The 25,458-nt window shown below is 39.8% G+C and overlaps 4 protein-coding genes across 5 annotated transcripts; 2 read left to right on the top strand and 2 right to left on the bottom strand.

Moving 5' to 3' along the window:
- Positions 1-1,651: 1,651 nt before the first annotated feature.
- Positions 1,652-2,818, bottom strand: LOC134619758 (pro-opiomelanocortin-like). The gene is made up of 2 exons (XM_063465592.1): positions 2,702-2,818; positions 1,652-2,185 (listed from the first exon to the last, which is right to left on the bottom strand). The coding sequence occupies exons 1-2, from the start codon at positions 2,816-2,818 to the stop codon at positions 1,652-1,654; spliced, it is 651 nt and encodes a 216-aa protein (XP_063321662.1).
- Positions 2,819-11,014: 8,196 nt separating this feature from the next.
- Positions 11,015-17,043, top strand: LOC134619752 (fibrinogen C domain-containing protein 1-B-like). Its single transcript, XM_063465588.1, has 7 exons — positions 11,015-11,116; positions 12,616-13,421; positions 14,528-14,762; positions 14,846-14,980; positions 15,086-15,302; positions 16,371-16,566; positions 16,696-17,043. The coding sequence occupies exons 2-7, from the start codon at positions 12,783-12,785 to the stop codon at positions 16,840-16,842; spliced, it is 1,569 nt and encodes a 522-aa protein (XP_063321658.1). The 5' UTR covers positions 11,015-11,116; positions 12,616-12,782; the 3' UTR covers positions 16,843-17,043.
- Positions 17,044-17,840: 797 nt separating this feature from the next.
- Positions 17,841-21,051, bottom strand: ndufb9 (NADH:ubiquinone oxidoreductase subunit B9). The gene is made up of 4 exons (XM_063465589.1): positions 20,915-21,051; positions 19,132-19,324; positions 18,824-18,937; positions 17,841-18,211 (listed from the first exon to the last, which is right to left on the bottom strand). Exons 1-4 carry the CDS (start codon positions 21,001-21,003, stop codon positions 18,080-18,082), a joined length of 528 nt encoding a protein of 175 aa, XP_063321659.1. The 5' UTR covers positions 21,004-21,051; the 3' UTR covers positions 17,841-18,079.
- A 220-nt stretch (positions 21,052-21,271) lies between these two features.
- On the top strand, positions 21,272-25,458 carry tatdn1 (TatD DNase domain containing 1). 2 transcript variants are annotated; one of them, XM_063465603.2, is made up of 12 exons: positions 21,272-21,358; positions 22,497-22,562; positions 22,642-22,691; positions 23,165-23,228; positions 23,355-23,498; positions 23,635-23,677; positions 24,056-24,141; positions 24,223-24,263; positions 24,591-24,667; positions 24,748-24,818; positions 25,085-25,211; positions 25,336-25,458. In XM_063465603.2, the coding sequence occupies exons 1-12, from the start codon at positions 21,286-21,288 to the stop codon at positions 25,436-25,438; spliced, it is 945 nt and encodes a 314-aa protein (XP_063321673.1). In that variant the 5' UTR covers positions 21,272-21,285; the 3' UTR covers positions 25,439-25,458. The 2 variants fall into 2 exon arrangements, with proteins under 2 accessions (XP_063321673.1, XP_063321672.1); XM_063465602.1 differs by lacking the exon at positions 22,642-22,691 and having other exon boundaries at positions 21,317-21,358.

Raw genomic sequence — 25,458 nt, forward strand, 5'->3', positions numbered from 1 at the left:
AATTAGTTACAAATTCAATTTCCGGTTTTTCCTGTAATCCTAATTTCTCTAAATGTCTAAATGTCTTTCTGTAAAGACTGTTAACATAGTACTGAGTAAGGACGGACTCTGTGACTCATCTGCTGCTCTAATTTCTAGTCAGACATTGCCAGGATAGGACCCTTCATCCCTTAAAATGATGAAGCAAATTTGTCAGTTAAAACTTTAAACTATAAAACAATCAAACTTAAAGCAGCTACAAAATTGTAATATTAACTTTAAATATCATAATAAATAACTACTACTGCGAACACAAGAGAAGCATTCAGGTCTGAAAACTCATTTTAAACTGAGCTAAGTCATAAATACAGTTCTAGCATCTGTATGAAACTAAAATGCTTGAAAATCAGAAGAAAACTCAGCAACCTTTGATGATTTTAATTAAAATTAAGATAAATACCTCTGGCTGCGTAGACAATGCTCATGTTACAGGAGTAATGTCCTTGGTTTAAATCTATGCTTTTATCTTGAAGCTTCGTTACTGAGCTCTACTTCTGTGAAATGTGTCACATGTAAAGCATTTAATTTATTAATAAAGTACAATAAACCTTGATCAGCCGTGGACGTGTTGTCTGTAAAGGTGTATAACAGTGCTGCTCTCTTGTGGCCTGTGTGTGGTATTACACACACGTGCTGATCAGAGCTGTGCTGTCCTTCCTGTTACTGAAGCACTCACTATAATAAGTTATACATCATATGGCTATAATGTAAATGCTTGAGGAATAATCTTTATCATATAGTTTTTATAAAGTGTATTTTTCTTTGAATCAGATAGAAAAACAACATGCATTGTATTTTTTGCTTGCAAATATCTTTATGTTTTTATGCGATTTACAGTTTTTTGCATTATATGAAACATTTTTTCTCACCCACTCTCTCTCGCTCGTCTTCTTTCCGTGTTTCTTTCTCATTTCTGACACAAAGATCATAAAGATTAAAAAAAATAACAATAATAATCCTTTTTATTACTTGCATCTCACTGAGGGAGCTGTTAGCTTCCATTGAACATTATCTGTCACAATAAAACTGAATCTGTACTTTTGTTTTGGGGGATTATAATGATATTCATTGGGCAGTAATTGATAGCAGTGCCATGACCTCAATGACAGTTCTGACTCTTCTGAAGCATCGAGAACTCTGTGTTAGGTCCAGTATATCAAATGGTTTGGCAGGTAGGGACTTACAAACATGATGGGAAAGATAATGTTCCTTGTTTACCCCTGAATAAGAAAACTTTATTAACCTGAGTGACCTGACCACTCTCTTTCCCTTTGTTCTTTTCTCTCCTTGTTGGTTATTCAGCTAAAACAAATGGAAAGCAGCCCCAATGTTGTTTTGTACAGAAAGGCTGATTGGATCTGTTAATATTTGGTGGTTTCTGTGTTTTGAATCAAAATATCCAAAAACTTGGAAAACTGGGGTATTCAAATAATTTCATATTTCCTGCTCATGGATGTATTACACCATGAGGCGCTCATGGATTAATAACCTTGTCATAATGTGGCAATGACAAAAACACATTTTGTATTTAGTCACAGGACTTGTTTGCAGTTGTGAATAAAACTTTTCTGTCTGCTCGTCTTCTCTCCATCCCTCCCTCTTTTCTCCCTCCTCACTGCTCCCTCTTCTCCTCCTGGGCTTCTTTGTTGATGACGTTTTTGAAGAGCGTGATCAGCGGCCTCTGGCTGCGCTCGTCCCAGCTCTTCATGAACCCGCCGTAACGCTTGCTTGCCGGCAGGCCGCCCCAGCGAAAGTGCTTCATCTTGTACATTTCATCTTTTTTCTCATGGCTGTCATCTGGGACCTCCTCCTGCCCACCATCTGCTAACTTCCCCTCGTTATCGTCCATCGTCATCATCTCACCAGCGAGCTCCCGCTTTTTCATCTCACCGGGGAAAAGCTCCGCCGACTCCTCCTCCAGACCGTTGGTGGTATAGATTTTTATCGGGCGGCGTTTTCGCCCAACAGGCTTCCCCCAGCGGAAATGCTCCATGGAGTAGGAGCGTTTGGCCTGAGGAGAGGAGAAGAAGGGCGGAGGGAAAGGTAAAAGAGAAAGAGGGCCCAATGGGGGAGGAGGCTGCAGGTGGGCATCACCAGGGATGATGGGCTTCTCGTTGTTTTCAAAGTGGCAAAGCTGAATACACTCCTGCAGGACAAAACGTGCAAACCATCAAAGGCTATCATCTGACCAAATTTTAGATGATAAAGTTTTCCCATAATTCCCTTTGCTCCAATCTCAAATGATGGGAGTTCAGGTGATCCCGGGCTGAAAACCCACCCAATGCTGAGTCTACCAGTGAAACCCAGTAAATGACATCACAGTGACTCATCTCATATATACAGTCCATCATGATACTGCATCAAATTAATGATTTGTTTGTGGCCTTGAATTTATGGCCTTCTGTCCCTCGTTTTCTGTCATTTCTATAACATTTTACATAAAGATGTGAAATCACCTCTGTAATTCTACTTGGTCAGCAGCACTGACAAATCTTCAGTCTGTATGCAACCTTGGGTCTTTTTTTATCACCAACATTTAAAGCCCTTAAAATCATCTCACTGTGCACAGTAAACTTCTCACTTCTCACTATTTATCCTCAGCTCTTCTTGGCCTGCAGTTTCACAGCTTTGGTTCAGCCTCAGTGTGTGTGTGTGTGTTTACCATCATGCTCCTCTCTGAGTTGACCTCCTGACAGACGGGATGGTCCCAGCATTGACTTTCAGCTCCTCTGGCCACGCCCACTACTATTACAGCCACCAATAGCAACACAGGACACATTCTCTGTGTATCTGCTGTTGAAATACACAGTAAAAGATAACCACAGTTACAGTCAGGTTAAGTTCATCCTGGCTTTAAATCAGTGTCTTCTTCCAAAATGCACTCTGATAAGATAAGATAAGATAAGATAAGATAAGATAAGATAAGATAAGATAAGATAAGATAATTGTAATTAAACAATAGGTTAGGTTAAGAGGTCAAAAGGTAAGACATTTATAGTACAAAAATCAAATTATACTCAAATTTCTTTCGATATATTCACCAATATTCTAGTTTCTAAACTCTACACAGTTATATATATAGTCCCATATTTCCACAGGGAGAAACAATGAAAACACACATGAACAAAATTTCGCATGAAAGAAGTAAGAAGTAAATCCCAAACAATAAAATGAAAATGTGAATCAGGCATAAAAATAATTTTTTAAATGACACATTTTGTTCATGTTGTCTTCTATCAAAAGCTTGCGACATGTGTCATTGCATTGCTGTATTTATACACAGTATGCATTCCTAAATATTACATTTATACCAATCAAACATCAGAGAAACCACTTTTTTATGTTAAGTTAATGAATTTTTTTTAAATTAAAAAAATTAAGAATATATGCAACAGAGTAACAAAAGTAAAATTCTCTCAAAAATTCACATCACTGTAAAATGCTGAAATTTTTTATATAAAATTATCTTCATTACATATAAACAATCTATTCTGTTACTTTTGCTTTAGCTGTTATATCTTAGAATATTAAAATAAATAAAAGACTACAAAGTAAATAAATAACAACACATAATGAAGACACTCACCACCTGCCCTCTGACTCTCTGTCTGATGCAGTTTTTTGTTTAGCAGTGAAACAGATTTCTGCTGTTCTGTTCCTCTGAGGGACTGACTGATTTTATACCCTGTCACCAAAGCACAAACATACCAATGATGACGTTCTTACTTCCTCCCATCACTCTACCCCTCCAAACAGGGACACTCATCGTTGTTTCGTTCAAGCTTGCAGGGCTAAACTTTCTTGGAAAAGCAGTCGGATATTATTTAGATATTTTTTAAATGTCTGAGAGGTCACATCTATATGCTGGTAAAATCCCACAGAAATATCTCTGAATCTCTCACAACTAACAGGTTTGTCTGTGATTGCTGAAAAAATACATGTTTATTTAAAAGCCTGATTTAAGGACTTTTATAAGATTTGGGGACTTTTATGGACAAAAAGCCTGTGAAAGATTCTTTGATAAATGGACAAACTGTACACCAACAGTGACATTTTTGTTTTCTGTTTTAATGAAGCTGTAAAATGTCCTTTTGTTGAGTTGTGTGCATATTAAAATAAATAGTTTTTAATATTTTAATTGTAACATCTTGCATCCTCTGTAAGAACTTCAGAGTCAGCGTTTGGCTTTGTGGGTCAGTCATGTTTGACAAAAACAGCCATCAGATGTACTGAAATCCTGTGTTGACGCTTGTGATGTTCAGACCACAAAGCCTATCCCGACTCTGGTTCAAGTTTCCTGCTTCAAAGTTACTTCCCCACAGTAAACACATTGCCTTATTCACTGCTTCATCTGCCTTCCACAATCTTTATATTCGTTCCTGCATGATGCAATATTGATCAGCATAGAGGTTAATTTAGTGGCACACAGAACTGCATAGCAAAAACAGTCTACATCTCTCTCCCTCTGTGAAGCTGTGCACAATGTGTCTCCAGTGTGATTGTGTGTATCATTTGCAAGTGTAGCTGCAGCTTGTGATGCATCGACCCAGAGCAGAGGATTCAGTCACACTGCTATTCCAACCAATCACACCGTCACCCCCCTGTAGGTTTTCCAGTGAACGTGTTCGTTCTGAAGGAGTCTGAAGAGTGTGTCACATTCCTGGGCCTTTTGACCCAACGTTTCGAGTTTTAGTTTATTTGGATCTTATGTTTTAGTTCTTTAGGGTAGCTAAGTTCATTTGTTTATTAGTTTCTCTTTGTGTTTTCTACCCCTGTATTTAAGTTTCCCTCTCCCTGTTTCATGCTGCGTGTCTTATGTTGTCAAGTTTATATTGTCTTGTCTGCGTCTCATGTTTCCTGTTTTATTTTGAAGGTCTGTGTCCTATGTCAGTGTAGTGAGCTTTGCTTCCTTTGTCTCGTTATGTCAGACTAGTGTCAGCTGTTTCCCCATGTGTTTCCACTTCCCCTGATCACCCTTGTGTGTATTTAGTCTGTGTGTTTCTGTTCATTCTTTGTTAGGTCGTCTGTTGTTCCACGTCATGTTTCCATGTCTCCAGGATTTTCCATGTTTAGGTTTTTTGCAACGTTCAAGGTTTTGTTCTTTGTCTTTTGTGTTTAGCATTTAGTTTTCCCAGTTTAGTTCTAGTTAGGTTCTTTCTTGTGTGCACCTGCCTTTTGTTTTTGTACTTTTTTATCAGCCATATTAAACGGCTCGCTTATTGTTAATACTCAAGTTTTGGTCCAAGTTCCTTCGTGTCTGCATTTTGGGTCGAATCTTCACAATACATACAGTCTGCCTCTGCCAGACTGTGACAGAGTAAGCTGCCATTCATTGAGAAATGGTCTGACTGGCTAACGTTAGATGGAGGGACTCTTTTTCATTGTTGTATTTTGGTTTGTTTACTTGTTTCTTGGAGTAATGTGGTTATTATTTTTGACACTGATGTTTGTTTGTGGTTTTCCTCTTACTGCTGTATTATTATTTATTTGTTACATTTATTTATTATTAAGGTCAGATATATTTTTATCTTGGAAACTTGTTTTGCAAGCTAGAAGACGGTATTTAGTAAATGTTACAATTCTGCATATTTAACTTACTAAGCACACCGGTTGTCTCATGCCTTTCAGAGTCATATGCAGTTATGCAGATGTGCTATTGGACGGTTATTGTTTAGGTATTGTTGTGTATATATCTCTTTATTATCACACCAGCTGGTTATTTTAATTACTTACTATACAATGTTGATATTAATATTTGCATCCAATTTAGAAAGTAACATAGTTAAATTTGGTACAAATACATTAAAACTGTGAGAATACTCATCGTAGTATTAAAAATGTGTTTATAATGTGTTCATGTTATGACATCAGACCAGCAGAAAACTGATAATGAGCTATTTCCATCTGTGCCTGTTTGTACGTTTTCAATGGCACTTCTCTAATTATCAGTTTGTAAGAATACACAAAAATTACCAGGAAATTTTTAATGAAATTTGCTGCAGGAATGGAGCATCTGCAAAAGAAGAATCCATTAAATGTCTGTCTTTATTTTAAAAAGCAACGAGCAATGGCCTTGGTAGACGATTCGCTCTCGAGTGGCCGTCTCCTTTTAGACTGTTATCGACAGATTTGTGTGCAGTACCCATCAGACAAACAAACAGACTTGATGTTCTCAGACTATAAAGTCAGAAAAACCAGTGAAGATAAATACACTGTGGCAAATCCCCACACTGCTGACGCTGATGTTGTTGTCTTGTAAATATCTGCAGCATATTAGCCGATTAGCACCAGACTGACATGTTCAAACAAAGAGGAAGAGGGTGAAATGTGTGAGTAAGAGTTTGGACTTCTACACAAACATTCACTTCTTTTTATTGTCTGAGTCCACAATCTATGACTACACATCAACCCAATGCAAACTGCAGATTGCAGACATGGTGAAGTTTTGATTAAATCTCAGGTGATTTAACTAATTCTATTGTAATGACGATCCTGATGGAGACGGGTGCTGGTGATACCATGGTAAAGGTAAAGGAACCATGGCTTTAACCTCCTTACCTTCCTCCACTTCCAAAAACTCACCAGGAACTTCTCTTTATGAATACTGAGCTCTGACATTTATCACCTTTACATTTTAACATCCATCAAGTCACCAGAGACTCATTTAAAGTTAGGGTTAGGGTTTGGCTTGCACCCACGCCTTACTTTAAGTATTTAGATACATAAAACTGTAAATAAAACATTTCACTACAACTCTAAATAAATATGAGGGAGTTCATTTGAAAGATAACATCTTCTATTTTCTGAAAACTAGACTAGTTAACTTACAGCTAAGAATTCAATTAGACAATACTTTGTCTTTATCTTTGATTTGACTTGGACTCAAGTGGTCTCAAGTCCTGAGAGCAAGCTACCTGCAGGGGGAACCGTAGGGGTTCTGGTTTTGGATCCAGATGTTTCATTTTGTGGACTTTGAGTGCCTGTTTAATATCCTGGTCTTCTATTTGGTTCTTAGTTTTGTATTGTTTAAACTTATTTAGTTATGTTTCTGCTGTTAGTATCCTGTTTAAGGTTTACTCTGAGTCTTCTCCTTGTGTCACATTGTGTCAAATCTGTATGTTAGTCTGTCATATCTGTTTAGTTACTTCCTGCTTTATTTTGATAGTCATCTGTCTTTGGTTTCATGTTTTACTTTTCTTCTGTTGCTTGTTATTCTGATTTAGTTCAGCTGTGTCCCCCAGGTGTCTCCTTTCTGCTCCAATCACCCTTCTGTATATATTAGCTGAGTCTCCCCTTGTCCTTTGTGCCTCTTGTTTCCCAGGAGGGTCCTTGAACTTGCATTTATTGTCCTGCCCTGTTGATTTTGATTTTTTTTCTTTTTTTTAATTTTCATTTGTTTGTTTGTTTTTTGTTTTATCAAGTGAGTTCAACATTAGATCTAAGTCCACATCCTGCATTCCACACAAACACCATTTGACAACAGACCGTGGCAGTCTGATTCCTGGCTTCAAAAGCAGGTTTGTAGTCTAAACTACAGAAACTGAAATCATTAATAATTGTGTTTGTGTAAACTCGTGCACCATTAATTTTTCAGCCCACAGTTGTCAAATTGTTAGACAGCCTCTAGCATTGTGAGTGATGGTATCACTAATTCCAGAAAATGTTGCATGTTTCATTACAGTTTTTCTGAATTGCTAAAACACATTTCCTAAAATCTCATCTCTTTGTCCCAAAACACTAAAACACAAACTGTAAAATTCAAGCTACACACACAAAAACTTCAACTTGTCTTGCAAAACCAAACATTTGACCCAAAACTACTTTTTTCTCAAAATCAAGCACTACTGTCAAAAGCCACACGAAACCAGCCAATGTGCAAACACAACTTAGCATACAAATACAAAACACTGTGAGATAGCTGGAAAATAATATATCATCTATTCATTCATTTATTCTTGTACTCACATTTTAACAAAAAAGAACTGCAATAAAAAAGTTACATATACATTTAAAAAATTATATATATTTTACAGCATATTCAGATAATTTAATCTGCCTCAGCATCACGCCTCTGTGTTGGGTCAGGCCACAGGACTTCATCCACATCATATGTTATGGTCTCCCTTGCGATGCAACAAGGAAAACATCCTTTAGCATGCTGAATCCAGCCCTAGCAAGGTTCCACTCCCATCTCACCATGCCCCATTCAGTGCTTGAAGTAGATTTTCCTTTGTGTAAGGGTTTCGTCGTATACTTTCCATCTCCATGCTGAGAAAAACTCCTTGATAGGGTTCAAAAGGGAGAGTATGGTGGAAGAAACACATTGATAAAATGCTGCTCATTGTGAAACCAGTTGCATATTCTTGGACCTGGGTGAAAGCTCACGTTGTCCCAAATGATATGGGAAGCTCTGCCTGCTCGCCATCTCTCTACTCGAGCAAAGCATCCCGTAGACCCTCCAGGAATGTTGCTAGAAGTTCGGTGTTGTACGGCCCAACAGTAACGTGACTGTGGAGAACCCCATAGCTGCTGATGGCAGCACAGATAGTTACGTTTCCACCACGCTGACCAGGCAGTTCAATAATGGCACGTTGACCTATGACATTGCGACCTTTTCTTCTCCTTTTTGCTAGATTCAACATGTATGCTGTCTTCTATAATCCACTGCTGTATTTCATGCAGTCGAATTGCATTATTCTGACGGACCATATCCACAATAAGTGTCTCCTGGTGTTGTGAGCGCGTGCGTGTTCTTCCACCCTCATGTGGCCGTCCTTCAATTCTAAACAAAATACCATTTAGTTACAACTATACTTGTATACATAGCACATGTATACGTCATACTGTTCATTTACAGAACTAAAATTAGTTTGTTGTGTACAGAGAATCTTTGAGCTTGACTCAATGGTTAGGCCTCATGAATACATCTCCGTAGATGAAGCTGTATTCAGTCTTGCAAAAAGCAGAAGAGGTTGCAACATGTGTTTTCAATTTTGAGTGGTAGTGTGTTAATGATGAAAGCAGTGTTAGTTCTGTTTAACTTCTGTTGCCTGTGTGCACCATTCTGGGTACAAGTGCACCACACCGCTAAATGTGTTTTGTGTTTGAGAATGTGTTTAGAGTTTTGGCAAACGGGAGATTCAGATTTGCAAATGGTGTCCTAACCAGATGAATAATGTTTAAGATTTTGGCAACTGTGAGATTGATTTGATGAAAGAGTTTTCATAGTTGACAGTTTCGTTTTTACAATGGGATTTAGTGTTTTGGCAATTCAGAAAAACTGTAAATCACACCACCCTCTAGTGGTTGCATGAATTATCCCAGAGGGAAACCCAGTCATTTAGTGTGGGGAGGATGTCAGGGTGGATGAAGGGTAGAAAAAACCTCAAAGAAAAAGAAAAGAAAAAACCTCAACACTGAACATGCAAAAGCAACTGTTGGTACTAATTAAATGTATACATTTAAGATTTTTCACTGACTCTAACCAGTGTTTTTACTCACCATACTGCACTCTAACTCAGCAGTTCAGCTGCTGTCATGACAGACGGAATAGCGTCACATTTATCAAAAATCATACAATATTTTACTCAAAGCCTCATCTCTTCCTGTGCTAACCAATTAGTTTCTGTATCTCTATGCAGCAATTAACAGTTAGTGAAAGCAAAGGAAGCACCACCCACACACCAACACCACCTGTTCTGAAGTGTTTGCTTATGGTTTGCTTAAGGCATCAACATCAAAGGAACTTTTGTTACCCCGTGATAACCCCTTACTCACAGTATTATCATAATACAACAGAGTTTTTTTAATCTTATCACTTGCAGCATGTCACATTATTTAAAATAACTGTTGTGTTGAAAGCAATTTAAGCATAAATCAAAGCTCTGAAAGTCAAACATAAATCTAAAGTTCGTTTTGAGAGCATCATGACAGCGGTCCTTTTTTCAAGTTCTTTCTGTTTCTCTAATGGAACAAACGGAGCAGCTTGTGGAGATAAACGGGTAAACAGAAACCCATTAAAGGCGGACACAGCCTTGAACATTCAGTCCATTAAAAACTCTCCAGTATGCTTGGGGATAAAACGAAGAGCTAATGGTCTGATGGAAAAAGTAGTCAGATGGACTCAAATTGAAGATATTGACAGTATTAAAAGCCGGAAAACTTTATTCACAAATTCCAGTTGTTATATTCTGCCTGACTCTGTGTGTGTGAGAGAGAGACTACACTCAACAAAGACCATAAATATACTGAAATTGGACAGTTTTAAAGATCTGGAATTAATATTCACAGTAACAGCATTAGCAGAAAGACAGTCTTATAAATTATCAGGTAGTTTTATCATAATTTAGCATGTTAACATCTAATATAAAAATGAAGCACAGCTGAATCTGACAGCTGAGTGAGTTTTAGACGTATTTCAGACTGCTATTACCATTACATCCGTCTGTAGCCTGTAGCAGCAACTCATTTGTGTCTCCATAGTGTGGTGGTTTACATGTTTGCTTAACAACTGAAAGATCCCTTGTCCTGTCGCAGGAGGAAACACGAATCACTTTGAGGTTACATCAGGAAGCGCATCCAGAGTACAAAAAAATTCCAGTTGGTCAAAATCCCACAAGGTTTCAGATTTGTTTGATATTTAAACACATCAGTCCTTTAAATTATAAATTTTCTCAATAATATTTGTCACATTTGCATTATTTTTCAATTATAGCACAAATCAAATCCGTGGTTGGAAAAGCTTCACCTAAAATCAAAGATTTATACTGAATAGGGGACAAAATAAGTTCCTGATCGGTAAACACACAAAAAAATTAATACACTTAAAGCAAAGAGTTAAAACACACGAAGTCCTCTTTAGTTTACTGTAATGCAATTACTGTAACTTGTTGTCACATTACTCTAATCCCATTACATGTAATCTATTACTTTCCAGGCCACTGGCTGCCAATCTCATTAGAGGATTATAAGGATACGATGTCATACCCGGTGCTGAACAAACAGACACACACGCTGCTTCCTGGCTGTCCTGACGCTTTTCCATTCAGCTGAATTCAGCACTGCGACATGGCAGCAGGTAGGAGAGTGGTTTTCAGCTTAAATATAAAATGATCTGTAGTCAGCTCAGCAGGTTTAGTGTACTGCTGTTACACTTTTATTACACATTTTCTCAAACTTATCAGGTTTTCTTAGTAGGATTAGTTTTCATTGGTTGAAATCTTTTCTAAGAAAATCACTGCAAAAACCTGTTGAGGACAGACACACAGAGTCGGCACTGATTCAGTTTTATTGTCAAAGCTACAAGATTCATTGTTCAGCGCAGTATGTTAATGAGTTTTCATCAACTTTTACTCCTCCTTTACAGTTTGACCATCTTCAGCGCTGCAGCACTAATACAAGTTTTTTGTTTCTGATCTTTATAATTCCTACTTTATAAATAAAGCTAACCTTGTTTCTTATGCTACATAATTCAGTTTTGTATTTCTCTCATCTAGCTGACAACAGTTAACAGAAATACTTGGTTTAGGTAAAGGGTGGTGCCTGGGTGAAGCATACAGACTGCATACATGAGGCCCACTTGACCACTTGTGTATTATCTGCACTATTCCTATAGGAGGTCATTATATAGGTTATATTAAAAAGTTTGCAGATTGAGGCTGTTTAATGTCTGCTCTGTTTGTGTTGGGGAATAACAACAAAAGGTCAGATTGTAGTTGTTGTGTGGAAAAGGCAAAACTCTCAACTCACCCCAAGACGTGTGCTTACATATACCTGGTACATTAAATTATATATGAGAATGTTTATAGGCCAAAGTCCAACCATGTTTTAGGTGTAAAGGCTGCAGGAAGAGGCCTGCTGAGGGTAAAACATTCAAAATTAAACAAGTATCGTCATCTTGATGGAAAAAACCTTTTTAAATTCTGAATATCCACCAAGCCTTCTCCCCTTTGTCCCACACACCATCAAACCATTTAACTCCTCGCTGGAGGGGAGAGGGAGGGGACACAGGGGAAAAAAGAGGGCGGGAACAACTGAACTGCAGTGCCTTTTTCACTGTGCAATATTTATGAGATTTTTAAATATCCAACAGTGCAATAGACACACAATAGTTGAAATGTACAATTCCCTTGTATTCTTATTCCTGTTTATTCTATTTATCCCTATTATATACTCTGTATTTATACATGTGTATATATGGTTATTCCTGCTCACATTCTGCAACTTCTGTTGGTGCTGTGCTACTGGAAACTGAATTTCCCGGAGGAACCCACCCAGGGGATAACTAAAGTTTCATCTAATCTAATCTAATCTAATCTAAGCTAATCTAAGATGCCTGTGAAATGTTATTTTGGCACAACAAAACGGAAATCTTAACAGACGAGCTGTAAGACTGATGTGAAGAAGTTCATTTGTTCCTGGATGGCTTTTGATTATGTACTGATTCAGTTCAAAACAGTGGCTCCACTCTAAACCACATTCATTGTTTTGGATCGGGTTAGCACATTCACAGACACCTGGCTGGTGTGGCTCTGAGTTTAAAGGTCACAATAAACCTTATTTTACTTTTTCTTTCAGATCTCCCACAGTTTTGGACCTAATGCCTACGTTTGGGTGAAATCTGGACCGCATCTTTCTGCGATGATGTCAGAGTCTGATCCTGACTCAGTAACTGAAACTGATTTTACCAGTAAACTGAATTTGTTTCGGATACAAGTGAACAGCCAGGAAGGAGGAGTCATTTGATGTTCAGAATGAAGAAGGTTGAAGTGTTAATATTTTATTTCTTACTGATTGTTTGGTGCATCCGGCCTGTCGACGGTGACTTTCTGGTCTCAGATGTTACACGTGATGATGATGCCCACCCCAACACCCTCACAGAAACCGGCGCCGATGCACCGGACAGGAATATCCAAACAAACAGGGACATACGGGACACGAGCATGGAGACAAACTGGGACGAGCCAGATATGAGAAAGGACCACTACGAGGATGCTGACTGGCATCCTCTTACCTCCTTTACGGAAACGCTTACCGACCTGACCCCTGACGCCCCACTGGTGATACGCAATGACAACACTGGCGCTGAAGATAGCACCAACCAAACCTTCAACCAGACTATCAGCAATTCATCCGCAGAGTGTGGCGAGTTCAGCAGTCAGCTGATGTCTAACGGACAATGCCGATTGACGGCAACACTTCCTCCTGTAGGAAATTCTCAAAAACGCTGCCCAGACATGTTCCGGTGTACAGACGACGTCTCCTATTGGCTCCATGAGAACGAAAACAGAAAGGAGCAGCTGGAAGAGCTGAAAGAGACGATGTCAGGGCTCCAGGAGGAGCTGAGGAACCACCGGCATCGAGTCAAGGCCCTGGAGATGCAGGTAGACTTCCTGCTGTCTACTCTACGTTCATGAAATGTCGTGTTGAACTTTGTAAAGAACAGATATGTATTTTGAGACACACGGGCTTAAAAAAAAAGGGTGTGATGTCATATCTCCAAAGCAAAGAAATAAATTCTGATTCAAGAAATCAGTTTGAGTGAAAAAGTACAGTTAGTCTCTAGTAGTGTGATTACTTATAATTAGTGCTGAAGAAAAGAGAAAAATAAATCCTCCAAACACAGAGAAGAACAACATATGCACAATTAAAGCTCAACAAAGTGAAACGGGAAACACGTTTTAATCTTTGGAGTTTAAAAAATAAAATAAATTAAATAAAGTGAAAAAGTGAAAAAAGTGAAAAAAGATTTTTATCTAAATGGGTGGAGAACATTACTCATGCAGGTAAATACAACGCTCTCCTTTATCTCGCTATATCTCTCTGTCTTGACACTCACTAAGTCCTCATTAACCCTGAACGCTAACAGGATTAGCTGCAGGCCGGGGTCCTGCATTATTCTCAATCTGCCCAACCCACAGTGGATCCTTGCAGGCTTCTAAAACTAATAAATAATTAATTCAAACAAATAATATTATGTACCTATAAAACCAAGTTTCAACATTAAGTTCAGTCACAGAGGCATTTGGACATTACGTTTCCGCCAAACCTTCCTCCTCAGTCTAGAGCTCAGTAGCAGCTGAAGTGGTTAACTTTTTGTCTAAGGAAAACATGTAGATATTAAACAGCAGTGGTCTGAGCACTGAGCCCTGTGGAACACCTGGTAAAACAGAGGTCAGCTGACAGGATGAATTACTCTTTGACTTGTGTTACTGTTCATCTTAGAGATCAGCTGACCCCACTTTTATTAAGCAGAGGGCTATATTTAGTTACTCTTGTTCCCATTATAATAATATTCACAATAAAATGATGGTACGTTGGCTTTTTATAACACACAAATGAAGCGAGCTGAAGTTGTCTGACTAAAAGGTAACAAGCTTCCTCCATCTCAGCTTCTTTTTACTTTCTATTTGCTTTTTTCAGGGATTTATTTGACTAACCTCACTATGACCACACAGTAAGGTGAATGTTCTCTCATTGCACTGCTCAGGGTGAAGAAGGTGTTAGCTTAAACTCAACATTTCACCAGCGGTTGCGTTCTCTGGAGCGCCGTCACGCCGAGGCAGACACGCTGCTCCATGTGCACGCGGCGCTGCTGTACGAGCTGCAGGTGCAGCTCCGAAACCTGTCGGCAACCGCGCGCCACATGAGTCACAACACGGGCTGCAAGGTCAACGTGATCAGAACTGCGCCACCACTCGGCATGCGAGACACACTGCCACCAGGTGCACCAGCAGCAAACACAGTGATGAATTGTGGGATATTTGATGATTCACAGAGTATTTTAACTTTGTGTGTCTCCCTTTAGATGTACAGCCCCTGTCTTTCTGTCCATCAGACTGTGCGTCTCTGTATCACAACGGTGTCCGTCGTTCTGGTGTTTACACTATTGTCCTGTCACCAGGCACCGCCCGGCCTGTCTACTGCGACATGGAGACCGAGGGTGAGACAGCTGGTGTGTTAGTTCCTGCAATACTAGTGCCAGTAATGGAAACACTCAGATACTACACACACTTTACACAATTCTATGTGTGTGTGTGTGCACTAGGTGGAGGCTGGACAGTGTTTCAGCGGCGCCGTGATGGGTCAGTGAGCTTCAACCGTGGATGGTCTGAGTACCGTGACGGCTTTGGCGAGCCGCGAGGTGAACACTGGCTGGGGAACCAGCACCTGCACCGGCTGTCTAACCAGGGCCACTACAGCCTCCGCATTGACCTGCAGGACTGGAGCCACGCCCACAAACATGCTCTGTACCACACTTTCAGGTAAACAGACACAATAGAAGAATGGAAGGTGATAAAGGCACAGGAACTGGACAGTTACTTACTCAGTAAGAAAGATGCTCTTAATGATGGTTAATGAAGACCTGTGGTGAAGTCTGTCTGATTTTCACTCTCTTGTTGTTTTTAAACAGGAAGTGATGAAAACTGAAAAACTGAGGGATGCTCCATGCTCAAATAATAGGGACTTGTTGATGTCACTGCAGGCTCGCCCTAAAGCAAACCTGCCTTATACTCCTTTTTGACACTAACGAGGAGCATCACTTACAAAAAAAAAAAAAAAAGATCCTACTGTATTCAATAAGACCGGTTTATGATTTATGGTTTGGAGTCAGTGGCACTAACAAATAGGCAGGAGGCCGAGCTGGACGTAGGAGATATGAAGATCTTAAGATTTTCACTGGGAGTGACTTGGATGGACGGGATTAGAAATAAGCTCATCAGAGGGACAGGTCATGCTGAATGGTTGGAGTGGTGAGACTGAGATGGTTTGAGCCTGTGCAGAGGAGGAATAGAGGATATATTGGATGTTGAATATGGAGCTGCCAGGCAGGAGGAAAGGGGAAGAGCACAGAGGAGATGCATGAATGTAGTGTTGGAGGATACTGGGGACAGGGTGAGATGGAGGCAGGTAGCCCGCTGTGGTTACCCCTAAAGAGAGCAGCTGAAAGAAGATTAAACAATACATAAAACCTCAAACTGAAAGTGCATGGTAGATCTGCTCTGTTATAGATTTCTACACACCCAGACACCTTTGTGCTGCCAGAAGAGATTGCCCCCTGCTGGTTAAAGAATGAAGGTGTACTTCCGCACTGGCTTCTCTTTGCAGACCCAGAACTATATTCAGATTTACAGACTATATTCAGAGCTGCATTTAACGAAAACTGTCACATGCAATAAAAACTGAAAAGGCACTAACGTTTCCAGCTTGTGGCTTTCATCTACCTTATTATAAACAGTAGTAGCTGATTGGCACAGTACATCAGTGGCCAAGGAGTAAATCATCAGCCAACCTTGAATAGTTTTGATTTGATTATTTTCCTCTCGCTGCAGAATCGAGGATGAGGACAACCAGTACCGCCTGCATGTGTCCGGTTTCAGCGGGACAGCGGAGGATTCTTTCGGCTGGTATCATGACCTGCAGGGTTTCAGCACACCAGACACAGGCAACATCTGTGCTGAGATCAGCCACGCTGGCTGGTGGTTCCACCAGTGTTTCTATGCTAACCTCAACGGTGTCTACTACAAGGTAAGTTCTTGTCCTACAAAGTTGTTTTTTCTGCCAAAATTTGTGAGAATAACAGTAAATTTGTATGAAATAAAAGAAACAATGGTTTGATGGTAAAATTAGACTGATGCTTCCACGTGTCTCCATCAGGGGGGGCACTACTCTCTGAAAGCGCAGAACTTGCTGGGGCCAGATGGCATTGTTTGGTTCTCCTGGAAGGATTCAGACTTCTACTCTCTGAAGGCGGTCACCATGATGGCACGACCACATAACTTCAGGCCACGCCTGTCACCATAGAAACACTCTCAATGACACTCAAGGATTCTGCCCAATGGTAGCTGAGCAGCACTTGAGCTGAGCAACCAAGAGCTTCCAGAAGTAACTGTACCAGGATCAATTATGTACTGGAAATATTCCCCCAAAAATGCCTAATTTCCTTCTGTATAACCTTTTGCTTTTTTTTGGGCATAAATGATGAATAAAACTGATTATTTTTGAGCTGTTTGCAGGGATTCATATCAGTCATAAAATGCTTGCTTAAAGATTGTCTTAACCACACAAAGTGCCCTGAAATCACTTTAAATTCAAACTGACACACCACTGGACTTCAACCTGAGATGCACAGTCAACTCAGAAAGTAGTGAAAGCTCCACATTGTTGGTTTAGAGGAATTTAAAGGTTGAAGACTTCCTGAAACATGAGCAGCAGCTGGTAAAGAAACCAACTGGTAACATTAATAGCACTTGATTTCACAGCTAACATCAGTAACCCACAGGTCCACAAACTATTAACATTTCTGTTATCAAGCAAATTAAATAGCACATGTTAATGAGCGTGTTCACGGGGTTCCTACAGCTTCAGGAAATGTTTCTCAAGGCCAGTTTAACAAGAACCAAGGACACGTGTCTGTGGCCATCAACGGCAACACCACAGATGTGTGGGCAATCATTTTAAGTGACAGTGTGGTCAATCTCAGAGTTTGGGAACAGCTTAGGATTCAGTTTGGTTTTTTAAACATTAATGACATTTAAGGTCATACTCTCCCGATAATGACTATAATGCCTTTCAACGCTTTAATGATCTACAAAAACTCTGCTTGTCTCAACATGTAAAAGCTTACTGTGAGCCTTTTCTATTTTGTTAAATTAAATGTTAAGCAACATTTATTTTAAGGCACTGCTCTGTCACTTTGTTTACACCTGAAACATGTAAAATGATCTGGTCGATCAGACCTTCAGGTACACCTAATAAAGGTCTGACAAACCAAAACGTTTCAGCTGCAGTAAAACACACAGTCAGTTTTAATACACATATTTATTAGAACAGGAATTAACTGGTACATCTACAGGACTTCTTAGTAACTCTGAATTCACAAAGGCTGTTATTCTTAATTAATGCAACCTGTACAGATTAACTCCTTTAGAAATGACTCTGTACAGACAGATGGTAATGACGGGTCAGCCTGTCTTCATGCTGTTGTTGTAAGATTTTCTTCAGGTTGCAGGAACGAGCAGGCCCATGTGAAAAAGATCCTTTATGTGGGGCGCTCCCTGGGACGGGTGACGAACTGCCACCACAGAGGGGGGAGGTCGCCCTCTTTGCGGGCAGGAGGGAGAGCTTCGGACTTCGGTCCAACAGCAGGGGTCTCAGCCTCTAGCTGGGCAACCTGGAAGTAAAAGGAAGGAAATGGTGACCTGAAGTTTCCAGTCCAACAAAAGCACTCTGGTGCCACCTATTGGAGTTTGTCATCAACAGGGACCCTTACATTCAGTTCCAGCTCCATGTTCTCAGCATTGGGCTCTGCTTGAATAGCTTTGCATGACTTACAGTTCAAAATAATTCCTATTTATCTTATACAGGCCCTAGATCATCCTGTCTAAAACAAGCCATTTATCTCCAGCCATCAAGTTTCTTAACCATTTATCCAATCAGGTTTGCAGAGGGGCTGGAACTTATCCCAGATGTCATAGGGTGAGAGACAAGCCTATCACAGGGCTAACACCGAGAGACAGACTCATATTCACACCTACAGCCAATTTAAAATCACCAATTAACCTAGTTAACCAATCAACTCAGCTCTCGTTAAGCTGTGACCAAGTCAAGGATTATCTGCTCTCAATGACGTCATACGAATCCAAGAGTAGAAAACCAAGAAGAGTCTAAAAGCTGAGCTATATAGAACAGTAATGAAGGTGTAGCACCTTTCTTGTTATTGACAAAGGAAACCAGGTTAAACAAGGTCAAAAGTAATGCTGGCATGTAAAGGTTTGCTGCCCACCTCTTTCTCCCAGCTCTGCATCCTCAGTTTCTTCCACTGCTCTCTCTTGGAGAAATAATCAGGATACATGGCCTTCTCCGAGGGGTGCCAGTGGTCCAGCACCCACTCTGGGACCTACAGAGACAAAGCAGAGCTCACAGACACGTCTCTATCCAACATTAGGACAGCCAGCGTTTTCACTTCAAGTTTCTAACATCAAATGTTTTCCTGTAATTGTTCCCAGTTAGTTCAAACAGACCAGAAGTTAGGTCCAGACAAAAGGAAAGTTAGATACAGTACGAAATTATTTCACGGTTGCTCTGTTTTACCTTGTAGCACTCGTATCTCTCATATGAGGTCCCTCCAGGAGAGTCGGGGAAGATGTAGGGCTGAGGATGTTGGTTGGCCCAGAATTCCTCCTCTCCTGCCTTTAGCATCATGGTGGCCTTCACCATGTCCTTCTCAGTCTTGTTTTCATCAAAGCGAGCCCGCAGTAAGCAGGCATAGAAACGGTACTTGTCTCTATAATGACAAAACAACAGTCAGACCACAAGAGAGACCACCAACATGTTTGAAGCAACTACATGACATCAAGAGAAAAAAAGTGTTAAAATATAAGCATATGTATATTTTATACTAACAGAAACATTACATATGAATTTTATCTATAAAAACAGACAATAAGACTTTTCTTAAAACTTAATATCATCCATGCAAAACATTTTAAAAACAAATTCTAAAGAAGGAAAATGAACAATTTTCTCTTTACTTTTTCTAAAATGATAATATTATATTATTGTTCTTACAATCAACATAAATAACATCTCAACTTAAAAGAGCAGCCTTCAATCTTCATTAGAAAGACTCTATGCTGACGTGGGTAACATGGTGATTCACATTAAAACCCTGATACTGATTCTTCTGTCCATCTCTTTTCATAATGTGAAGCTCCTGCAGGCAGGTTATATTTCTAAACAAGCACAAAACTTTAATAATAATTTAAATACTGACTGACTACTAGTGTAAAATTAAATCTGTAATGTGGAGCACGAGTTTGACCAATGGATTGGTGTGGCGTCAGCAGTAATGTGTGTGTTGTATGAGGCTGGGATGGTAAAGAGAGTGGAAAGGCTAACTTTTCAATTTACCAGTCTACACCCCAGACCTCACCAATGGTAATGAAATCTGACAGACAAGGTATGCTCTCAAATGCATGAGGCTGAAACTAGTTTCCTCCATACGATGTCTGAGCTCAGCATAACAGATTTTGGAGCAGAGACGCTGCTCCTGTGTGGTAAAAGGAGATGGTCAAAGTCGCTTGGGCATCATGTCAGGATGCTTCCTGATAAACCAGAAAGAAACCCTGGGGTGGACTCAGAACTCGTTGGAGAGATTGTATTTCTCATGTGATCTAGGAACACCTCAGGAGGTACTGGAAAGTATAGGTGTGGGGAAGGATATCTGCAATACTTAGCCTGCTGACACCACAACCTAACTCCATATAAATAGAAGATAACGGATGGATGGATAAATGTCCAAAATCTTACTGACCAACTGCATGTGTTGATCTTTCACCAATGAAAGCCTTTGATTTATTCACATAGACCAGAACTGACACAAATAACGCTACATCCGAGTGACTGAATGAATACTAGTTATCCTAAATATTAAACATCATGACAACTAACTTTGGAGTATTTTCCACATAAAGTTTAGACTAGTGCCTCTGATGATTAAGTAGAGTAATGTGTTTAATAACCTGTCTGCAGCCGAGCCAAGTGGGAGCTCAGCTAGAACTTTATTATTAGCCGCTTTTGACGCTAGCTGGCGCCATGTAAATACAAGTAGCATATACTGACTCCTGCTCAAAAAAATTAAAATGAAACTATTGCAACTTCGCGATCTCTTACGCACATTCCCATCTGAATGACAAGTGGAGAAACAAAGATAACACTTTGGAGATGTAACTGTCAGACTTGAGGAATGAGTGACCTGGCTTAGCAGCGGCTAGCTTCGCTGTTAGCTTAGCAGGACAGTGAACTTACTGCATGTAAAACGCCGATAATCTATATTTTTTCCACAGTCCTACACTAACTAAGAAGCCCTTCTTACCTAAATATGCACCACGACTCGAGGTGTCTCAAGGACTTCTTGTAAAGCCGCAGCACCTTCTGCTGGTGAGTGAGATAGGCAGAGGCCATGTTAGCCGTCCCCTGTCACCTTCTCGCCGAGCAGCGCGAAGGATTCTGGGATTTTGTGGCATCTGGAAGCTAAACCCGTAAATATTAAAAAAGCAGCGCGAATATATTACATTTCTTTTTGGTCACGCATTAAGTGTAAGTTATAAAAGTGTAAATTATCTTCACGCGTCGAAATTTTTTCGATATTGTCTAAAATGTTTGGAAAAGGTGAGAAGAGTAGCCGAAAATCTTTTTCAGTAACAGTGATCCGATCTGTTACAGTTATTACGGTATTGCGGCATTATGGGATTGGTGAGAGCTGCATGTGTAGTTCTTTCTGAGAGAATTTCAACCATGGCACAAAACAAATTCATTGGTAAGTCGCCTCTGCTTTATCGCCTGTTAAACCCTACCAGAAAAGGTAGAAGAGACCGAGTGTCACTGGCTGCCGCTGACGGTTAAAAAACGAAGCAGCCTGCATGTTTTGTTAGCATGAGTGCTAATAAGTTAGCTTCTTGAAAATGACAACACAGCAGGAACAGACTGTGAGTGACAGGTTTACAGCTGTGCAGGAATACGGTATACCGGGCACTTTATTTCAGGTTTACAGTAGTTCAGATGCCATGATGGCAGCTTATAGTAGACTGATCAGCAGTTGGTGCTGTTGTGCTGGCAATGAAGAAGATATAGCACAGCATGAGCTCTGTGCTGGTCCATATATTAGATTTAACCAGGTCAAACCCTTTACCCTGTCCCTGCAGCTCCTCTGCATACAGCCTGTGGTTGCTCTTCATTAAGGACAGCTGTAAGCTGTGTAGGGTTGTAGTCCTAGCTACACAAAGTTAAAATCAACTGAGATAAAATGATGTAAATCAGTACATCCAGCAGCTCATCTCTGATTTAAATATTAACGACTACAAAATGGAAATATCTAAAAAGCAGAGCAGTTCTCAGTGTACTTAGATGTGTCCAAGCAATTTAGTAACTTTAGTTGACAGAAAATTGTTAATTGGTAATATTTCTGAAAGAATTATCTAGTAATTTCTTAATGAAAACCTACCTGTGCTTCAAAGTATGTCAAAGAAGTATTTAAAGTATGTGGTACCTCACAGTGAGTCACTATAAAGATTACCAATGGAGTGAAATAAATTCTTTAAAACTAATAATTGTTATTAAACTCAGTACATGATTGTTGTAGAATTTAGGTATTTATTATAGTTTTTTATGTTGTAGGCTAAAGACAGATAATCTGTTTTGAAAATAATCAGCATGATAATGAAGCTGTTGTAATTACTTGTTTTGTTATATGACTGTATTTCCAGTGTGTTTCTATTGTCTGTAAGTAAAGTATCCATTACTGCTAAATGTGTTCAGTGTTATTGTATAACGTGACCTCAGAGCGTCTCTCAGCACGATGCTGGTACCAATACTGTGCTGCTTTAATTACAAAGATACAATCAGTAACACTCTCTGAGTCAGTACATGTAGATAAATTCTGACCTCTTGCTCTTCAGACATCGGGGTGAACCTGACAGATCCCATGTTCAGAGGACTCTACAGAGGGAAGCAGAAACATGACGGTGAGCTACTGCTTCACTCTTATTTTCACTGTGGGGCTGTTCACATGATGTTTTTCTGAGTCTCACGTTTTCCTGACAGATGACTTCAGTGAGATCATTGAGCGAGCTCTCAAAGTAGGAGTTGAAAAGGTATGCTGTGTCCATCACTTTGATGAAACCTCATGTATTTTAATCATAGCCATGACTTCAGGGATCGCTGCAGTGTTGATTTGTTTTAAAAAAGGTCATCGTGAAATTCTGGGATGATAGAGATTTTTACAGCAACAGTTTGGCTAATAGCTGTTGGAGATGTTTATGAGTGTTAATATCCCAGACAAAACCCTCATTTATTTCACTCCCTGAAATGGACTAGGCGATGAGGGAAAGAAGAGAAGAACAAGAACAAAAAAACCCCATTTTTTAAGTGCACTCAACATAGAAGTTGGTATACTTCATCATGCTGGGCCTCATTATATATGCTAAAGAATTGTGGTGCAGTAGTCAGGATGCTGATGCAGATACAAAACATAATATAAACTCATAGTTACTCTTTTTTTGTACGTTGGAAAGTTATTTGTTCTCAGTTGTAATGATTGTGTGTTTTATCTGTTGCTTCACTGCAGTTTATGATCACAGGGGGGAGCCTTGACGACAGCAGGGAAGCTCTTAAACTAGCTGAGACCAGAGGTAATAATGACAACACGTTTTGTGCAACCAAATGATTTGTGGTCTTAAAGAATCAGCCAAACCTACCTAATGTTTCCCTCCGTGCTGGAGCGTCTCACCTTTAACAAGCCCCCTTCTTCATCACAGATGAGTTCTACTGCACGGTCGGCTGCCATCCCACCCGGTGCGGCGAGTTTGAGCAGAATGGAGAATCCCAGTATTTAACTGGGCTGAGGGAGCTGGCAGCAGCACACAGAGGAAAGGTGGTGGCCATCGGAGAGTGTGGACTGGGTGTGTGTACACGAGCACGTGTATGAATGTACATGACAGAAAGAAGTCTTCATTTACGCCTTATTTATTTTTCACTCTGTGGGTTATCCACTCTTAGCGTTCAACTATGAATATGTTTCTTTTCTCCTCATTTCAGATTTTGACAGGCTGGAATTTTGCCCAAAAGAAACTCAGCTCAAGTAAGTTTGTGTGATTTTCACGAGTTTTGAAAAAAGGCCTTCTAGAAGCAAAACTTGCCAGTCGGCGGCCATTTTTTAAGGCAACATTGGGAATTTTAATAGTGACTGCATCCTTTGAGTTACCGGTGAAACCTGATAGATGTGCCAAAAAGTCTAAAAGCTTTTTTCCCCCTGAAGATTTCCTTCTAATTTCCTTCTAATAAACATTATGGTTCATTTATGGCTTCACAGACTTGCAGATTGTTTCCGAGTATGAAAAGTGAAAGTACCTTTAACCTGCTTTCTTTAGAAGTCTATAAGAAAATGGCCTTTAGCTTAAATGGCCCTCATGGACTTTTGTTTCCAGTCCCTCAATTTGCTCCTTCTGGTGTGTTGCAGATACTTTGAGAAGCAGTTTGATCTGGCGGAGGAGACCAAGCTGCCCATGTTCCTCCACTGCAGAAACTCCCATCAGGAGTTCATCGGTAGGTTTGTGAAGCAGACACCTGATGTGGTTCAGGAATTTGATTTTTATGCGAAACATTCGACTGTTTTTGTTTCCACAGACATCATGAAGAGAAATCGAGATCGATGTGTTGGAGGAGTGGTAAGGATGATATGATGTCTAAATATCATAGTATTTACAGAGGAGGATATGCTTCCCACATCCTGGAGATGCAAAAACAACCTCTGTAAAAGTGAATTATTTCTGTGACAGGCTACAATACTCGATGTAAAGTGAACAGATTAAGGACCTAAAATGTAAAATTCTATGAAGTTAATACTTTTGTTGGGATAAATTCACAAACAAACCTGATTTCATTCAATAAAACTAATTTGCAAAACATTGTTTACATATTTTAAAAGCCACTGAGTCACTTTATGAATGAATCTGATCAAAATTCTTCTGCTTTATTGCTATTTTGAATTTCAGGTCCACTCGTTTGATGGAACTGCAGAAGACGCTGCTGCTGTCATTGACCTGGACCTCTATATTGGAATAAATGGATGGTGGGATAATCTGAGAAATGTTGTTCGGTTTCCTTGAACTTGACCTGAATCACACTGAGTCTCACTTCCATATCTTTCAGTTCCTTGAAAACAGAGGCCAATATTGAAGCTATGAAGTCGATCCCCACAGAAAGGCTCATGATAGAAACAGGTGAGTCACACAGCCTGTTGATTTTAAAGCTTTTGGCAAAATGTGGCCTGAGTTTGATCACAGAGTGAACCTTTAATATAAAGTTTTCTTAAAGCTCTGGAGACATTGGTTTTATATTCTTGTTGAAGCTGTATCACCACTAAGAGGGAATATATTAGATTAAAATAGGTTTGTGCTCACTTTATAGAAATCTTTTGCTGATGTTACAGTTCTTTAAATGCTACATTTATGTTATTTATGGATTTCCGCCTTCTGCTCATTTCCAGATGCCCCGTGGTGTGGTGTGAAGAACACTCATGCCGGGTCCAAATATGTTAAAACTACATTTCCCACAAAGAAGAAGTGGGAAGCAGCACACTGCCTGAAGGACCGGAATGAGCCCTGTCATATCATGTAAGTCACTAAAGGGAAAAGCTTTATAAATCCAGTGGATACAATCAGACGTCACACTGAAGCGTGAATATTGTTAAACACAATAGACCTTTAATTTTAAGATTTCACTGTTTGTCTCTTGCAGACAAGTCCTGGAGGTGATGGCAGCAGCGAGGGAGGAGGATCCACTGGAGCTGGGCAACACAATCTACAACAACACTGTCAAAGTCTTCTTCAGCTCAAGCTGATAATAAATGACATCATCAGA

Source organism: Pelmatolapia mariae, linkage group LG22 (genome assembly GCF_036321145.2).
Source record: "Pelmatolapia mariae isolate MD_Pm_ZW linkage group LG22, Pm_UMD_F_2, whole genome shotgun sequence".
NCBI lineage: Eukaryota > Metazoa > Chordata > Actinopteri > Cichliformes > Cichlidae > Pelmatolapia > Pelmatolapia mariae.

What these genes read in the sequence shown, in the direction of transcription:
- LOC134619758 (XM_063465592.1), bottom strand. Translation starts at nt 2,818, where the DNA reads ATGTGTCCTGTGTTGCTATTGGTGGCTGTAATAGTAGTGGGCGTGGCC. An exon ending in ACTCAGAGAGGAGCATGATG is followed by an intron (nt 2,186 to 2,701) that starts GTAAACACACAC and finishes TTTGTCCTGCAG; the next exon opens with GAGTGTATTCAGCTTTGCCA.
- LOC134619752 (XM_063465588.1), top strand. Translation starts at nt 12,783, where the DNA reads ATGTTCAGAATGAAGAAGGTTGAAGTGTTAATATTTTATTTCTTACTG. An exon ending in CTGCGACATGGAGACCGAGG is followed by an intron (nt 14,981 to 15,085) that starts GTGAGACAGCTG and finishes TGTGTGCACTAG; the next exon opens with GTGGAGGCTGGACAGTGTTT. An exon ending in TCAACGGTGTCTACTACAAG is followed by an intron (nt 16,567 to 16,695) that starts GTAAGTTCTTGT and finishes TGTCTCCATCAG; the next exon opens with GGGGGGCACTACTCTCTGAA.
- ndufb9 (XM_063465589.1), bottom strand. Translation starts at nt 21,003, where the DNA reads ATGGCCTCTGCCTATCTCACTCACCAGCAGAAGGTGCTGCGGCTTTAC. An exon ending in GAGTCGTGGTGCATATTTAG is followed by an intron (nt 19,325 to 20,914) that starts GTAAGAAGGGCT and finishes TTGTCATTATAG; the next exon opens with AGACAAGTACCGTTTCTATG. An exon ending in TGCAGAGCTGGGAGAAAGAG is followed by an intron (nt 18,212 to 18,823) that starts GTGGGCAGCAAA and finishes TTTTACTTCCAG; the next exon opens with GTTGCCCAGCTAGAGGCTGA.
- tatdn1 (XM_063465603.2), top strand. Translation starts at nt 21,286, where the DNA reads ATGGGATTGGTGAGAGCTGCATGTGTAGTTCTTTCTGAGAGAATTTCA. An exon ending in TAAACTAGCTGAGACCAGAG is followed by an intron (nt 23,229 to 23,354) that starts GTAATAATGACA and finishes TCTTCATCACAG; the next exon opens with ATGAGTTCTACTGCACGGTC. An exon ending in AAGGCTCATGATAGAAACAG is followed by an intron (nt 24,819 to 25,084) that starts GTGAGTCACACA and finishes GCTCATTTCCAG; the next exon opens with ATGCCCCGTGGTGTGGTGTG.